General features: G+C 41.7%; 1 protein-coding gene across 1 annotated transcript in view; it reads left to right on the top strand.

Annotated features, from left to right (window-relative positions):
* The window catches only part of SLIT1 (slit guidance ligand 1), a 314,126-nt gene that overhangs the window by 70,185 nt on the left and 225,634 nt on the right, over nucleotides 1-18,307 (top strand). The window contains exon 4 of the mRNA XM_063434664.1: nucleotides 4,846-4,917. Within this exon, the coding sequence (XP_063290734.1) occupies nucleotides 4,846-4,917 (72 nt within the window). The remainder of the gene's footprint in view (nucleotides 1-4,845; nucleotides 4,918-18,307) is intronic.

Genomic DNA, 18,307 nt, shown 5'->3' with positions numbered 1-18,307 from the left:
CTACCAGAGGCCTGGGAGTCTGAGGGTTCTGCGCAGTATCTTCCTACAACTTCACTCTTCTATACAACGATCTCAGATCTCCCACCTGGAAGCTATTGAAGCCGCTCGCCCAACTTGGGAGTCACAGCCCCGTGGGCTCCTATCACAACTGGGACTTCTACTGTCGTCACTTTCCATGTCCTTTCTAGCTCCTCTTTCAGTCCTTGGTATTTGTCCATCTTTTCATATTCCTTCTTCCTGATGTTCTAGTCACTGGGTATTGCCACATCCATCACCAGGGCTGCCATCAGAAATGTTGGGGCCCCTGACAAAGCACAAGGTCTGCCCCCCCTCCCCCCCGGGCCCGCCCACGCCCTACCTAGTCCGCTGACAATGATGCAGGACTGAATGTGGTGTGTATAGTGGAAGTGAATTAGAATGTGTGTAATGGATGTAGTGTTTGTGTGTATTAGATACTGTTTGTGTAGTGAATGCAGAGTGTGTGTTTGTGTAGCGGATGCAGTGTGTATAGTGAACGCAGAGTGTGTTTGAGTAGTGGATGTAGTGTGTGTACAGTGATGTGTGTGTTTGTGTAGTGGATGAAGTGTTTGTATGTACTATATGAAATGTGTTTAGTGGATGCAGTGTCTGTAGTGGATGTAGTGTGTATTAGACACAGTGTCTGTGTATAGTGAATGCAGGGTGTTTCAATTTGTGGTGGATGTAGTGTGTGTTCTGTGAATACAGGATGTTTGTGTAGTGGATGCTGTGTGTACAGTTAATGCAGAGTGTGTGTCAGTATAGTGAATCCAGAGTGTGTGTTAGTGTGTAATGAATGCAGAGTGTGTGTTAGTGTGTAATGAATGCAGAGTGTGTGTTAGTGTGTAATGAATGCAGAGTGTGTGTTAGTGTGTAGTGAATGCAGAGTGTGTCAGTGTAATGAATGTAGTGTGTGTGTTAGTGCAGTGAATGCAGAGTGTGTGTAAATATGTAGTTAATGCAGAGTGTGTGTTAATGTGTAGCGAATGCATAGAGTGTGTTAGTGTGTAGTGAATGCAGAGGGTGTGTTAGTGTGTAGCGGATGCAGAGTGTGTGTTAGTGTAGTGAATGCAGAGTGTTAATGTGTAGTGAATGCAGAGAGTGTTTGAGTAGTGGATGTAGTGTGTGTACAGTGATGTAGTGGATGTAGTGTTTGTTTGGACTATATGAAATGTGTTTAGTGGATGCAGTGTCTGTAGTGTGTGTATTAGACGCAGTGTCTGTGTATAGTGAATGCAGAGTGTTTCAATTTGTGGTGGATGTAGTGTGTGTACTGTGAATACAGGATGTTTGTGTAGTGGATGCTGTGTGTACAGTTAATGCAGAGTGTATGTTAGTGTAGTGAATGCAGAGTGTGTGTCAGTATAGTGAATCCAGATTGTGTGCATAGTTTAGTGAATGCAGAGGGTGTGTTAGTGTGTAATACAGGCAGAGTGTGTGTTAATGTGTAGTGAATGCAGAGAGTGTGTCTATGTGTAGTGAATGCAGAGAGTGTGTTAATGTGTAGCGGATGCAGAGTGTGTGTTAGTGTAGTGAATGCAGAGTGTGTTAATGTGTAGCGCATGCAGAGTGTGTGTCAGTATAGTTGATGCAGTGAGTGTGTTAGTGTGTAGTGTATGCAGAGTGCGTGTTGTATTAGTGAATGCAGTGTGTGTATTGTATTAGTGTATTAGTGTATGCAGTGTGTGTTAGTGTATGCAGTGTGTGTTGTATTAGTTTATGCAGTGTGTGTGTTGTGTTAGTTTATGCAGTGTGTGTGTTGTGTTAGTGTATGCAGTGTGTGTGTTGTATTAGTGTATGCAGTGTGATTTGTGTCAGTGTATGCAGTGTGCGTTGTGTTAGTGTATGCAGTGTGCGTTGTGTTAGTGTATGCAGTGTGTGTTGTGTTAGTGTATGCAGTGTGTGTTGTGTTAGTGTATGCAGTGTGTGTTGTGTTAATGTATGCAGAGTGTGTGTTGTGTTAGTGTATGCATTGTGTGTTGTTTTAGTGTATGCAGTGTGTGTTGTGTTAGTGTATGCAGAGTGTGTTGTGTTAGTGTATGCAGTGTGTGTTGTCTGTGTATGCAGTGTGTGTTGTGTTAGTGTATGCAGTGTGTGTTGTGTTAGTGCATGCAGAGTGTGTCATGTTAGTGCATGCAGAGTGTGTGTTGTGTTAGTGCATGCAGAGTGTGTGTTGTGTTAGTGTATACAGTGTGTGTTGTGTCAGTGTATGCAGAGTGTGTGTTGTGTTAGTGTAGGCAGAGTGTGTGTTGTGTTAGTGTATGTAGTGTGTGTGTGTGTTGTCTTAGTGTATGTAGTGTGTGCGTTGTGTCAGTGTATGTAGTTTGTGTGTGTTGTGTCAGTGTATGTAGTGTGTGTGTTTAAATGTGCAATCTGGGGGGAGGGGGAAGGGGGGGAAGGGGAGGAAGGGGCATTTTCAATTTTTTTATTTTTTTATATTTTATTTAATAAAATGTTTCTCCCCCCTCCCTGCTTACCTGTGTCCAGGGAGGGGGGAGATTCCATCCCTGGTGGTCCGGTGGGGGACCCCCCGGCTCCCTGTTACCGCAGAGGGGGCCCAGGCAGCACACAGCTTCTCCTCTTCTCTCCTCTCTTCCAATAATTCTCGCGAGACCCGCGGAGCATTGCCATGGCAACCGAGTCTCGCGAGAGTTGTAAGAAGAGAGCAGAGAAGAGGAGACGCTGTGTGCTGCCTGGGCCCCCTCTGCGGTAACAGGGAGCCGGGGGCCCGCGGCTGCACACATAGCGATATTCGCGATCTATGTGTGCAGGGAAAGAAAGTGGGGCCCAGGACTGCCAGAGCAGGTCATGGTTGTCACCCCCTGATGGCGGCCCTGTCCATCACCAATGCAGTCTTCTGTTCCTTGTCTACCACAACAATGTCAGGTTGGTTGGCCCTAACCCTATATTATTAATATATATCTCCAGAAAGTATACTGATGTGAAGGTTAGTGCCACTAACAGATACATGCATATAGGCTGCTGCCTACCTTACATACGGACACATTCGTTCCATGAAACTGCTTGTTACATTTTTGCATGAATATCTTTTTTTGTTTTTAATCATTTTACTCACCCACCACCAAACCATCAGTCTTAAATATTTTGTGGCCAAGCCCTGCAATCTGGATATGGTTGCATTTACCATGCATGTGTTTATGGTTTCTTAGTGAAGTTAGTTTAACAGCAGCCTCACAGCAACAAAAATAATGCTAGTTTAAAGACACAAAAAATAAAAAAAATCCTTCTCACTTCTCTGCTGTGCTTCCAGAGACCCATTCCTAGTCAGCCTATTTATCCATGAGCCCCTGGGAGTGAATAGGATCACTGAGGGCATGTAGCCCACGGGCAATGAGACTAACAAATAGAGTACACGTCCAGCCGAGGAGGGAAACGTTACTCTACTGCAAAAATAACATCTAAATGGACTCCCTGCCCAGTCCCTTCAGGGCCCTAATTTGCTTCTGGAATAATAAACTAGCTGCGTATCTATTTCACGCACCTACAGACGTGGTATATACATTTACATTCTGAAAGGGTAAAGCCTACAAGGACAAGAACAAGCTTTCAATAGGACTTGGATCCATTTCTCATTAGCTCGACATTGCTTGAAACACTTGTGTATTGCAGTGTCATCCTATATTTAAAAACGCACGGCTGATGTATCCTGTTCACATTCTGTCTAATTCGCAAAGCTTTGGTCCTGACTCCTTACATGTTCCTTTTTATTGAATGCTTGGGATAGGCCTCGTTCGGCATTCACCAAAGCTCCTTATTTAATTCCTCTTCTCATACAGCAATGGGATTGTTAAAGTAAGGAAAATGTCACAGTTTAGGGATCTTTGACAATGTTGACGGACCAATTCACTAACTTGGAAAATGCGGACAGTGGATAAAGGAATTACCAACTTTTGTTGCAAATGGTAAAATTGCAGAGGTGGGAATTTTGCTTAATTTAGTAATTTTTATCTAAAATTTCACTTTCCAATTTTTCGTGATCACTGGCTTAGTGAATCATTTTCTGTACGTACATTTTATTAGTATCGATCTATGAATCATGTAATAATTGGTGCCAGCTGTTGGCGAATTAGCATTTACAGGAATGATGAACTATTGGTAGTAAACTGCCGAGCTTCTTATTTTACAGGGGATGACAAAACACGAGTTACGTGAAGATAGCATATTGTGTTACAAACTTCTTTCATTTCTTTTGTTTAGAACACCAGGTAGTGCTAGAATCCGGTTTGGCAGAGATACACATGTGTCCAAGGCTGTTACAGGGCACTGAAAAAGCTGGGTGAAGCCACTTACCTGCACATATCTAAATGCTTTCCTCTCCACCCCCTCCCAAGAAAAACACAGGTCCTGATTACTCGTGCCTAAATGTGCACATTAAAAAAAAAGATCAGCTGTAAAATGTTAATACATTTAAAAAAAGTTTACATAGTTGCAATCTCATCCGTGCTGTTCCAATGATCTCATATACCAAACAACGTTTGAGATGCAAAAAATACTACATAGTGCCCCCAGCACTCTCAGCCTATCAGTAACATCCTGATTGAAACACGATCTATAACAAATATAAACCACAATACCGCCAATTCAAAAACTGAATTCTCTATAGAGATGGGAACCTGAAAAAATAAAAAGGAATTTTAGGTCGATTCTGGAGAACCAACAAGAATTAAGAATAAAATAACCAAACTATAAAAGAAATTGCATGATTAAAAGCTATAATCGAAACAGTCCTCCGATCACGGATGGTAGAAATTAACCAGTATCAGGATCATTTTATTAAAAAATGTTTTTTATTCTTTTTTGTTTTAGGAGACTCAACCGAAATCAACTGCACACACTACCCGAGCTTCTTTTCCAAAACAACCAGGCGCTCTCCAGACTGTAAGTACCAATTTACGGTGATTCCAGCCATACACCATGCAATATAATCTGTGCAATTCTCAGTATTCGGTTGGATGTACTATTCGAAGTTCTTGCAGTTATCCTGCCATGGAGATTCATTTGTAGTCATTGTGTTTGTATAGAATGGCATTGTATTCTCATGTAGCTGAATTATCAGGACATAGTTTTCTACTTACCGTTGTACGCTTTGTATCACTTTGATATTCTAGTAAGATATTTAGATATAGAACAGTTTCTGTATGGTAACATCTGGCTTGGTTCTATAATATTATATAAAATGTAATTTTCCCCCATGAAATTGTCATTCATGGCAACCTGAATATTAGCCAGAAATGATGGCTGCACATGTGTGTAAGCCAGACTTTTTTTGTCAATCTTTGTTTTATTGAGGGAAGTTTACAAGGTCATCATTTTCACTCAATACGTTGTGATAAGGCAAAAACCATATAACATGAACTTGTACAATCATACAACATTTTCAGGCCTCTTACTTTTTTTTTTTCTCGTGTGTGTGTCCAGTTGATGTAGGAGTCGTGTGACTTGTATGTTGGTGGCATTTGAAAGTGGTACCTCAGGGTCAGGTGTTGGTTTTGGCCCGTGTGAAGTCCGGTCCAGTCAGTAAGTGTCTCGACTCGGGAATATATTGCGCATTTAGGTCGTGTGTGTGGTGTAAGCCAGACTTGGGGAAAAATTTGTTTAGTCCGTAAACAAATGAAACTGTTACATTTCAAAATCATTTTAACTCACAACCTTTTCTGGATGAATCCCTTTTTTTTTTGGTACGGTTTAAAGGATGTGATTTCTACAAATCTATTAGTTTAAGGACAACACAACAAGTCTACTGTAAACCTGATGTGGAGTCCTACACTAGACATTCTCCATAGGTACATAGTAAATGGTCACCACCTTGATCCTAAGATACAAACATAAAGAAAATCCTCATTTACTCCAAAAGTGACTTTCTCCCACTATCTAAGTGGACCTGACAAAGCCAATAAAGTCTGAAATGTTGTTAAGTTCATTGATTGGGAAATTGTAAATATCTGGGTTGGTACACTATTCACTACCAATGACAATAAACAAAAATAATTATTTGGCTTGTTATATGTCCCCATTTCTAGGTATTGTAATATTTGGTAGCACGTATAATTGTTCAGATAGGTCCTAGGAAACCATTACTGCGTTTTTTTCTGCTCGTATTCCGCTATCTCTATATATTTTGAATGGGTGACCACCAGTACATTTTGTTTGTTTGCTTTTTGTGATTTTGTTTAGTAACCAGGTCTAATTTCTTTTACGTGTGTACAATTCAGTTTTATTTGGAAATGGAAACTTATAGATTAAAGCTTTTATTCCAAGTGTTAAATCGATGACGTTGCAGCTATATCTATAAACACTACTGTTGGTATTGTCACTCAGGTCTGACAATCACAACTGCGGGTATTTTGTGGTTTGTTCACTAGACAGTTGATTTTTGTTAAAGTGATTCGCAATGTTTATGCTAAACTGAACATTGGGAAACCTATGTGATTTGGTTGAACTGAGTAGTTTTTCATCCCTGACTATGCCTTTGTGTTTTGTTTTATTTTGTTTTTGTTTTTTACCCAAACGTAACACAATACATTATTATACGGATGAGCCACTGTATGCTTTATTTTAAATGTGTTGACGTGAATGTTTTATATCTGGAGTAAAGTTGTACACAGGGTAAAACTCTACAATTCGTATCTCCCCATCTCTAATTTTACTTAAAACAAATTGGCTTCTTAGCGCACAAAGATCTGTATGTGGACCTTTCTTACACACTGTGTGTGAAAGATGGGTCTGAACATTAAAGGCAAGTGACCTCAAATAACCTCAAATAACCTCAAATAGCACAAACCTGCGCAGTACTGGGCTAGGAAAGGTCACGCACAATTCCTATATACTGCCCCATGTAGTATTCTGCAAGCAGACATCCCAATTTATTCGGCAGGAGAATAGTAATGTAAACCTATTTCTCACAATGTACGCTTCCGTCCTGGGGGCAAGAACTCATCTGCCCCCTTTCCCACCCCTCAACCCCTGTCCAGCCTACTCCTGTGATGTGTATTTAGAGTACATTGCGTTATTGTTGCAGAAAAGTCATTTTCTTTGTGTTTATTATAATGATATTTCCTACTTGCTTAGTGAATAGTCTAGTGACCCATGGCTTCTTCCACTTTCTAAAAATGACATCACCCATTACAAGAGTATTGGTGGAATTTGATTAAAACTACACCAGGTAAACAAAAGGAACCAGAAATCTAAGCTGATCTACAGAAATAAAGCTTGTTAATTCTGCTTCTGTGACCAGCCTGGGAACAGTAAGCACAATGCCAAATAATATCAATTTCGCTCCCTCTTATCTGTCTGGCTTTTAAAAGATTTACCTTTACTGGAATTGTGTTTGAGTTTGGTATGCTGAGAACATAAAAGGTACTCGAATTACAAAGCCACCTGCGGGATCTCCTATGGAATTTCACAAGCGCTGTGACATTATGCTTAATTGGAAAAGGATACAGTGAAAAGCTCCTCTTCCTTGCATTCAAAGCTCCCCTTTTCAGTGGAGCTTCGAATAGCTCCAAACACATGGGGGATACGCATGTTTACTCACCTGCTTCACCTCACTGATAGAATTGTTACATCCTATTTTGTATTCTAATATGATCCGGGTTCAATTTTGTATTTGTTCATTCTGAATTGTAAGAAATTTTATAAAATGGGGTTTAAGAGAAATTTCAGCTATATTATATTACGAGAATCAGTATGATGATCACATGAACAGGAGTTTAAAGGAACACTCCAAGCACCATAACCACCTTAGCTCGCTGTAGTACCCTGGCACCCCTCCCCCATTGTAAGGAGTCAAATTATTTTTGAGTGTTTTTATCTTTTTTTTTTTCCTGGAGTCTGACAGGTGCTGCTCCCCTCCTCCACTACCATAACTTGAGTTTCTAAGTAAGAACTTCAGTTACCTCCATTAGCATAGAGTGTCAGCTGAGCTGTCTGCTTAATCAACCTGCTTAGGAACTTCTGGCTCTCCAACATTAGTAATGGAGGCAGGAAGTGGGTCAGGTGGAATCCAGCTAAGTAGTCAACGGGGGGTGGGGAAGGGGATGCTAGAACACTCTTGGAACCATAGCTTGCTATAGTTGTAATGGTTCTTGGAGTGTTCCTTTAAGGAAACCCAGTTGGATATCTGCTTGGCCATGTTGTGTGAGGTCAAAGAATGGCTCATGGACGCTCATGCCTCGTTATTCAATGATAGCATGCTTCTTGTTCCATTAGAAATCTGTACTGAATGTATCAATCATGCCGTTAGATGTAATTCCTATTGACGTGTCCCACTGCCCTGTGACGCTCTACATTAAAAGGTGAAAAAATTGAAAGGTGTGAAAGCTATAAAACTGGTTTCTATATACAAGGAGTAACTGCTGTGCATGTAATGGTCAAACAGTCCTGTATATCTACCAATGAAAGCCAGGATAGAATAGGTGAGGGCATGCTTTTAGGAGGACCTTACTTGTATGCCCTAATCTACCATGTAAAGTTCGAAATTACTTGCATTCATGTGCCATGCTGCATTATGGAACCATATTAACATCTTAAGGAAACATGATGGAAATATTCCGTCATGATTCCCTATTATTCCAGAAGTGGTGTCCTTAAGGGGTTAATGAACCCATGAGAGCGTCTGTCTGTGCAAAGGAGGACAGAAGACTGTAAGAAGGTAGAAAAGCAAAAAAACTCTATATTACACCAAAAATATCTGGGCATGCATTTAAATTATGTTATAGTTTCTGCATTCATATTAAAATAAAAACTTTACTTCTTCACTAACATTAATGATTTGAAAGCCAAAGGTACGCGTTGCGTTAAGCCACAACTCTTTCTGCTTTCACGCATTAGGTAAACCTGCTCAGCATGTCACATTGCAATACTTTCTTCCGGCTCAGTGGATGCGCTTTATTTGACTGTTATTTACAGGCTGTGACAATGGCTGTAAACATGGCGTAAAAATTAGATACAGATGTCTCAATGTGTAATCTTCATGGTGTCCTCGTATTATCTAATAAAATGTATCGTAGGTCACAAACGTTATTACATTAAATCATTCCTGTTTTTCCTGCTTTTTATAGGTTGTTCACTGTTTTATATTTTTAAAATGTTCTATTTTTATAATAATTCTAGATAATTTTATTTTCCAACATTCAAAGGTGACCAGGTTTTGCAATTGATTGCAAGAAATGTGATTTTTAAAATAAATTTATTTAAAAAAAAATAAAAAAAAAATATCTGATTTTATTTTTCTTCAGAAATACATAAAACAAATCGGTTTAACTTAGACTTTTAACATTTTAACATAGGATAGATGGAGTTTTAGACCACATTTAGTGAATTGATCCATGTTTTGTATTGCAATTTTAGACACATGCATTTGTTTTTGGACAAATTACAGATTTAATGTGTAGTGAAATCTTCATAATAAGTAGAATATATTCAAATCTCTATTCCTAACTCTATAGATCCCTCTGCCTCCCTCCCCCTCCCCCCAGCTAATAACAGGTTAACCCCTTTCTTTACTTACCGAATTCCAGCTTCAATGCCTCCTCTGTCATAATTTTTATTGGGGGATCTAATGCGCATGCATGGCGGGTGCATTAGGCCCTCCCCATGGGAAAGCATTGAACTCATGCTTTTCTATGGGGATTTCACCAACTGGTTATGACTAAGGGCAATCGGGACACTGCACCCAGCGTCAATGAGCTGAAGTGGCGTGGGTGCCTATAGTGTCCCATTAACTTAATCCTTGCAATAATTACTAAGATTAGTGGGCCTTACATTCCTTAGTGGTATAGATACATTTATATTTATCTGACTTTTTTTAAATTTATTTTTTATATTTTGTTTAATTTCCCTACTTCTAAAATTTTGGTTAGAGGATCTTGGTGAGTTTTTCTGCAGCCCTTCCAAATCTTGATTTAGGTTGGATACATTATAGCTAGGAGTATCTAAGTGATGAATTATTCTATATGTAAATGGCATCCGTCCACAGCTAGTTTGTTTCATCATGGGGGATGTTAAGACAAGGCACATTCCAGCCAGTAGTTATCCCATTAAATACAATATGAACTGTGCTGTTATTTGTATTGTTTCCATTCCCAGTATTTGCCTTGTTTGTAAGTGACTGAGCTGGGCTCATGCTGTGTCTCCTAAAAGGCTATATTCCGCAAACAGCTGTGTCACCAGACAGTGCAAGTCCTAGATCTTGGCTTGGTACTAATCAGAGACGAGAGGATTCTCCTGATCTCCCATTGTATACAGCATTGCCTTGTGTCCCATTGGGTATAATTAATGATTTGCCCTTCCTGTTATGTTAAACTGTGGAACTGTGTTATATCTATAGGAAAAATGGGCTGAGGTTCCAGGAATCACTGTTTAGCTTATTAATCTTATTTATAGTGGACTTTAAAAAAAAAATTTTTTTTTTGCAAATCCAATGCTAGTGTTAAAATGGCTAAAAAAACAAACAAAGAAAAAACTAACTAGACCACCAATACCAATTATTCTGATCTCTTCCAGCGAGATCATCCTTCTGCTATTTCAACAAATTAAAAAAACGCCAAACCAGATGGTTCACATTCCATATATCTTAGTTTTGTCACAACGGGAACATTCTCTGTGGACACGTTTATCAAGCCCGATACACATGCACACAGCCAAACACCCCATGTTAGTGTGTTCTGCAAAAGTTGAATAAATACAAAATCGAATTTAAATGCAATGTGCCATAAAAAAAAAAATATTTTTAAGAGCATGACCGTATGTAAATATGATTAACTGCATTAATTATTAATTGGAGAAAAATTGGCTGTTTTTCTTTTTTAACAAATTGACTATTTTTATTCTTTCCCCATTCCTGCAATATAACTGACACATTTACACCAATAGATCGCTAGTGCTTATTTAAAAATATGCAATTCTAATAAATATGTTTATATTGTTATGGTACTTTTTGAAAGTAAACCAAAAAGTTCAGAGTCTATCTGTTCCTGTCCAAATCAATAAAATTAAATTGCGTATATACGCTGAAGTAATTAAGTCTGACACACGAGGTTCAGGTTAAAATAACTTCGAGAAAGTTTATTGGCAAGTGCAGTAAAAGCGGGCGCGCAGGCCCTTTTAAGAGGCATTTTGCGTCATCATTGATTATTAGAATATCAGCAAATAAACATCATCAATTGGATTAATTGTTAAGTGACGGAGTTAGTGTCTTACCTATTGGTTAGTAAAATTAAGAGGTTAGTCCCGTGCCCACCCATCAGAGGTGGGATTATTCTGGACACGGGTGGGGGACAAGGGGGTCCTAAGCGTCATTTTACACGGTCAGTGATATCAGGCTTTATGTCCAGGTGCAAGGTCTCTTATGAATAGAACATTTCATTACTACTGTGTTCTGTGGCCTTCAAACTGTACTATCTTACAAGCTCTTAAGGAGTAGCCAGCAAGTCTTAAGGAGTAGCCAGCACCTCCTGGTACTTGTCCTTGAAGGAAACACGGTCTTTGTCTATTGTATTAATTGGGTTGAGAAGTTCAGTCACGTAATGTAGTTTTAAAATGAACAAGTTAAGTCATGAGGACAAAATGGAGGATTGAAGAAGTCAGGTTAGGAGGACAAAATGGAGGACGAAGTCACAGTATAAAGTTAAAATGGAGTTAGTACAATAATTCAATACAAGTACAATAAAGATTTTTAATAATTCCACATCAGTCCCCCCTATGAAATGTTAGATTCTAAGAGATAAAACTTTATTATGTTAGTATCAGAAGACGTATTAACCCAAAGGCACAGAAACCCCGTGGCCGCTAGCTAGGTGTTAATGCAAAGTGCAAGTCTGTCCCTAGATCTGACCCTGATAGGCTAATTCATCCGTCAGTATGGCTCTCGAACGCTTCACACCCAAGGGTATCCCATGGCAGCTAACCCACCACTTCTCCACATGGGGCCTTTACCATTCACTGACAGATGCTGTCCCTTCCTAGAATTCCTGCACTTTATCAACAAAAGGGAATGTTTGCAGCGGCAGACAGGGTGAGTTGATTTCTTGAAATTCTTGGTCATCAACTTCGAGATGGGTGAAAGTGGGTGCCGCTTGGTCAACAGTCTTCATGAGGGATTTTCTCAGACATGGGAGGACACAACAAAAGAGAAGAGCAAAAATAAAAAGAAAAATTAGTATAGCCATACCAATCTGCATTAAAGCCTTTTGCCATCCTGTCATCCAACCAAACCATCTTTCCCAAGGATCTTTTATCCCAGAATTCCTTTTTAACTCTTCAGACAGGTCATTTAATTTTTCTATGGCTAGTGTGACTTTACCATTAGGGCCTGTGTTTTCTGGGATGTAGGTACAACATGTCATAGTGTCGGGCAAAATCTTACAAACCCCTCCTTTTTCGGCTAAGATCATATCTAGGGCCATTCTATTCTGGAAAGTCATTTGGGATGTGGCCTGCAACTGTTCGGCCAACCCCTGGAGGGCGTCTCTGGTGTAATTAACAAAACGCTGTTGATTATAATAAATGTAATTTATCCAATTTAGATTCTTGTTTGCGGTAACTATGGTAAAAATTGATTCAAATCCTGCAGCAACCTCATCTCTTGCTTTAAACTCATTGGGCACCCCCCTGGGCACTCCAATGGCATCAATATATACATGAGGATCAAAACTTCCTTTCACTGGGGCGTCACGTTTAACCTTAGTGTGGCTGAACTCATGGGTGTTGAGGTGTGTGTCAGAAATAATATGTATAGGCATAATGGCCTTAGTCAAAGTACACTCTCCCCACCATTCTGTGTCCATTCTGGATCTTAGCTGTAAATCCCCACACAACCAATAAATGTCCCCTAGTGACCTAGTGTGATGTTGCAGCAGACGTACAGGGATAGTTCTGTATGTAGCACAATAGCCTTTGGAAAAGTTACCTACAAATTTACCAATACCATCGTACATGGCATAGCAAGTGTAATTACCTTTATATACGGTAATACCATCAGGGGGTTTGACGTCTTTGGCTAGAAGAGGATACTCCTTTGTCCATGCAATACATATGGACCTGTTAAAATTATAGTGATAGGCAAAAAGGCTTAAAACACATTCTTCTATATCTACGGGTAGGATTAAAGGTACGGTACCCAGGTGAGGCCGGGCACCTCCACACACATAACATGCGGTTCTATTATGCTTATTAGCATTATATTTCATCCATTCTAACCATAAATTTACATCATTAAAACCTGTTTCAGCGGCCATGGTATCTTCAAAAGTGGGGTTAGCAATGGCCATCATGTCTTGAAAGGTCTGGATATGAGGTTTTAATGGGTTAGGGACCATATGGGTGGCCCCTTGCCACTCAGAAGAGTTGCACATATCTTTAAGGTAGAAATGCCCTAATTTCTGGTAGGAACCCTTTTTCCAGTACATTCCCATCACATACTGGTCTGCATCTGTTGGGCTTGGGCGTTCAATGTTAAGGATTAACTTCATTGGTGTGCTCCCCCCAGGCTTTCTCAAAGTCATTCTCTGGAGAAGCGATCTACCATGATCATCTACTTTAGCTACGGCACTTTTTGGTTTGTAACCCCAGGCAGGCCCGGCATTCCACCCCGCCGCCCCCCAATGGTCACAATTGTGCCCCCATTGTTTGTCAACTACACAAACATATGGGTCTTTCGAATGAGGGATATCTCTATAGATGCTCTGGATTTGTGGTGTGGGAAATGGGCATTCTACAATATCACAATAGTCAAAGGTATAAGTAGCCACCTGGGTGCATGATGAATTATACCAGAAGGTGTACCCACTAATGTCTTTGGTAATGGCTACTTGCTGGGCCTTCATAAGGCTAATTAAGGAGAAGATGTACCAGAGATACATGTTTGTGCGATATTCGCTTCCTCTGGGGCAGGAGATTTCTTGCAGTGGGAAGCGTGGATCCAATTTGGCCTACCGGCCAATTTGACGGAGGTTGCGGTAATCAGGAGAACTTGGAATGGACCGTCAAATCTCGGTTCTAGGGTATTTTTCCGCACAAACTTCTTAACCAGGACCCAATCTCCGGGGAGTAGGTTATGGGAACCTGTATCCAATTCGGGATCTGGAATTGAAGAGAAAACTTGGGCATGTATTTTGTTTAGGACATTTGCAAGTTCAGTTACATAGTCTACTAAAACATCTGATTGGAGTTGCAACTGCTGCGGGTAATAACAACCTAGTCTGGGTGCTGTCCCAAATAGAACTTCATATGGGGACAGTGAATGCTTCCCTCTAGGTGTGTGTCTAACACTAAATAGAGCTATTGGTAGGCTTTCTGGCCAGGGCATCTTTGTTTCTTGTGACATTTTTAACATTCTGGTTTTTAGAGTGCCATTCATGCGCTCCACTTTACCACTACTTTGTGGGTGGTAAGGGGTATGGAAGGCTAGAGTCACCCCTAGAGCAGTCCAAATTTCTTTAGTCACAGTTGCTGTAAAGGCTGGGCCTTGATCACTCTCAATAACTTCTGGGAGTCCGAATCTACATACAATATCTGTAAGTAGGCGCTTTGCGGTCGTTTTTGCAGTGATATTGGCCACTGGGTATGCCTCTGGCCATCCTGAGAACATGTCCACTATGACTAGTGCATATTCATGGGGCCCACTCTTGGGCATTTGGATGTGGTCAATTTGAATTCGCTGGAAGGGGTACATGGGCTTTGCCAGGTGTTTCGCAGGTACTTTAACTGGTCTTCCTGGATTGCATTTTGCACAAATGACACAGGCCTTGCAGAAGCTATTGATCAATGTTGTGATTCCAGGTGCTTCATAATACTTCTGTATGAGGGCGGCCATCAATTCTTTTGACAGGTGTGCAGGCCCATGTGCCCATTGGACAACTGCTGGATACAAATTTCTGGGAAGACAAAATTTGAAGTTGTTGTAATATATTCCGTCCTTTTGGACAGCTCCTTTCTTTTTCCATTTCTGGATTTCTTCAGGAGTGACTGCAGCTTGCTGTTCTTGTAAAATTCGCAAATCAGTAGGAAGAGTTTGCAGGGCAAAAATAGGGACTTCTTCTTCTTGTCCGGACACTTCTTCATCCACTTCCTGCAAATCCCTGGCCGCTAACTTAGCAGCCTGATCAGCCAAATGGTTGCCCTTTGCTTCATCTGTATCCAATTTCCCATGGGCCTTTACCTTCAAAACGGCCACTTCTTTGGGGAGTAGGAGGGCATCCATTAGCTCCTTGATTGCAGTGCTGTGTTTGACTGGTGTACCGGCGGTGGTAAGAAATCCTCTAGTCTTCCAAATTAGGCCGAAGTCATGTGCCACGCCTAGAGCATATCTTGAATCTGTATAGATGTTGGCACGTTTTCCTTCGGAAATTTTGCAGGCTGAAGTCAGAGCCTGTAATTCAGCTTCTTGTGCAGACATTGCTGGTGGTAAGGATGATGATTTAATAACTTCATCTGTTGTGGTTACGGCATATCCTGTGTGATATGTTCCACCTTCATCGGCATATCTCGATCCGTCCACAAACAGGGTAAAATCCGGATCTGGTAATGGGTTCTCATGCACAGTTGGTAGGTGCACTGTTTCCATTTTCATCTGTTCAAAACAGTCATGAGGTGTTTCTGGGTCATAATCATTCTTTATGACCAGATCTTGGAATTCCTTTTCCAGGAAATGGCGTGGCCATGCTTCTAGAAGGTCAGTTGTTGGGTATTTGACAATACCATTTTCCTGTAGCTGTTCTTCATCCATGGTGGCCCATAGTTTTGCCATAGGCCCAAGATCATTCCATGACTTTGTCTTCAACTTGGTAACAGGAATATGTGGGATAGCAGTATCCCAATGACGGTAAAGGTAGTTAAGTTGTTGAGGTAGCTGGATCAAGACCATGCTATTGCCTTCAGAGTCACAATAGAAGTCTTGTGCAGTGAGCTTTACATCGGTCCGGTGGTAAAGCTCATCTTCATAGCAAGGTTCAGGAGTAATGTTCGGTTTGTACCACATGGTACAGAAGGCGTGATCTGGGCCCTCACAGAGAGGTTTTTCGCCTTCATAAAATGTTAAATGTGGATGCATGACTTTCTTGATACATCCACAGAGCAGGTGAATGTAGGTTTCATCCGTGATAAATCCATAATAGATACCCCCCTCAGGGAGTGGAAGAAGAGTGGACGGATTAAGCACCTGGCATCTTTGGATGGAAATGTTGTCAGGCAAAAGAAGATGACACTGTAAGCGCAGGTGTCTGGCTGGAGACACGTGCTTGAGCTGGACTTGGTTGATGATGGCAGAGATGTCATGAGGGGCCAAAACAACCAGAGGGTGGCCAAGGACCAGGTCTGAGGTCTTCTCTATGAGTTCTCTCGCAGCAAAAACAGCCCTGAGGCAGGAAGGAGTCCCTCTGGCCACAATGTCCAGTTGACATGAGAAATATCCAATAGGCCTCTGGCGGCCTCTTAAGTCATTAGTTTGGGTGAGCACTCCTGTTGCGTGGCCTTGTCTTTCAGAGACAAACAATTTGAAAGTTTTGGAGTAGTCAGGGAGGCCCAAGGCAGGAGCAGAAGCAATGGCTCGTTTGAGAGCAGTAAAATTGTCCATAGCTTCTTTAGTTAAACAGAAAGGGTCAGACTTAAGTGCGTCATAGAGAGGTTGCATGAGCAGAGAGGCTTCTGGGATCCATGCTCTGCAGTAGGAAATGAGGCCTAGGAAGGCATGAAGAGACTTAGAAGTCCTTGGAGGCGGAATATCCAGCACAGCTCTTACCCGGTCCCGAGTAAGATGTCTGGTACCTTGAGATAGGCAGTGTCCAAGGAAAATTACTGAAGGTTGGCAGAACTGTAGCTTGATGAGCGAAGCTTTGCATCCTTGTTCTGCCAAATAACAAAGCAGACTAATTGAGCACTCTTCGGTGGTGGGTATGTCATCTCCACAGAGCAGCAAATCGTCCACATACTGAAGCAGAACAACTTCTGGGTGCTCGGCTTGCCACGGGTCAAGGATGGTGGCCATGGCCTTTGCAAATTGACTTGGTGAATTTTGTGCCCCTTGGGGCATGACAGTCCAGGTATACTGTTGCATCTCATGAGTGAAAGCAAACAGATATTGGCAGGATGGGTCCAGTGGGACACTGAAAAAAGCATTTGCTAGGTCAATAACTGTGAAGAATTTTGCAGATGGTGGGACTCCAGAAAGCAGAGTATGAGGATTTGGTACAAGAGGGGTGTCCAGGACTGTAGCTTCATTAACAGCACGGAGATCCTGAACCATCCTGTACTTCTCTGGCTCACCCTTCGGAGTTTTCTTCTTCACAGGAAATAACGGGGTGTTGCATTCAGATTTACATTTGACAAGGGCACCCTTCTCCAAGAGTGCCTTAATGTGGACAGAAATTGCAGCTGACTGTGCTGGTTTTAATGGATACTGTGGTTTTCTTGGTAACTTAGCTCCAGGAATAAGCTTTACCACCACAGGGGGAACATTTAGGTGACCTATGTCCTCTGGGCCTGAGGACCATAACTTTGTGGGCACCTGTGTTTTTAATTCCTCTGGGAAATTGGACCTTAATTCTGCTGTCTCCTCACGGGGCTTTTCTAAATGCAGCATCAGAGGCAAAGAGCATAGGGCTGAAGTGTCTGATACAGACAGGGGTGTAAACATTTCTACCTGCCCATCCGGGGTAAAAGTGATGGATGCTTGCAGGCGTGAGAGGACATCAGCACCTAACAGGTTAATGGGGCATGTGGAGGATACTACAAAGCGAGCGAGCAGGCTAGAGCCAACTCGTAGCGGGGTTGTTAGAGGGCTATGTCTCGGCTGGCCATCCACTCCAACACAAGAGACGTCGATATTTGACAGAAAAGATGGGTCTGGCAGGTCTTGTTCTCGCAGAACACTACGGGCTGCACCTGTGTCAACAAGGAATGTGGTAGGGTGGCCTTCAATAGGTAAAGTCACTGTGGCGAGTGGCCCCCCCTTATCTCCTGTAGACACTGCCATTACAGGGGTTACAGACACAGGCTTGCCAGTCTCCTAATCGTCCGGTTCTTCAACAATTGGAACCTTTGTCTCGGTCCTAGGGCCTGGGGCAGGCCTAGAGAACTTCTTGGGTGCCCCTGGTTCCTTTTTAGGTTCCGGACAGTCGCCTCTGTAGTGTCCCTGAGCCCCACAATTGAAACAGGTTACATCTTCTAACCTGACTTTCTTGGTGCCAGAGGTGACGGGAGTAGCGCGAGCTACCATGAGGGGAGCTGGATTGGATCTTCTTGGGGTCTGAACAGATTCCAACCCTCTAGCAAC

This window comes from Pelobates fuscus, chromosome 10 (assembly GCF_036172605.1).
Source record: "Pelobates fuscus isolate aPelFus1 chromosome 10, aPelFus1.pri, whole genome shotgun sequence".
Lineage (NCBI taxonomy): Eukaryota > Metazoa > Chordata > Amphibia > Anura > Pelobatidae > Pelobates > Pelobates fuscus.
The sequence above is the reverse complement of the archived record's forward strand: the minus strand, read 5'-3'. Positions and strand labels throughout refer to the sequence as shown.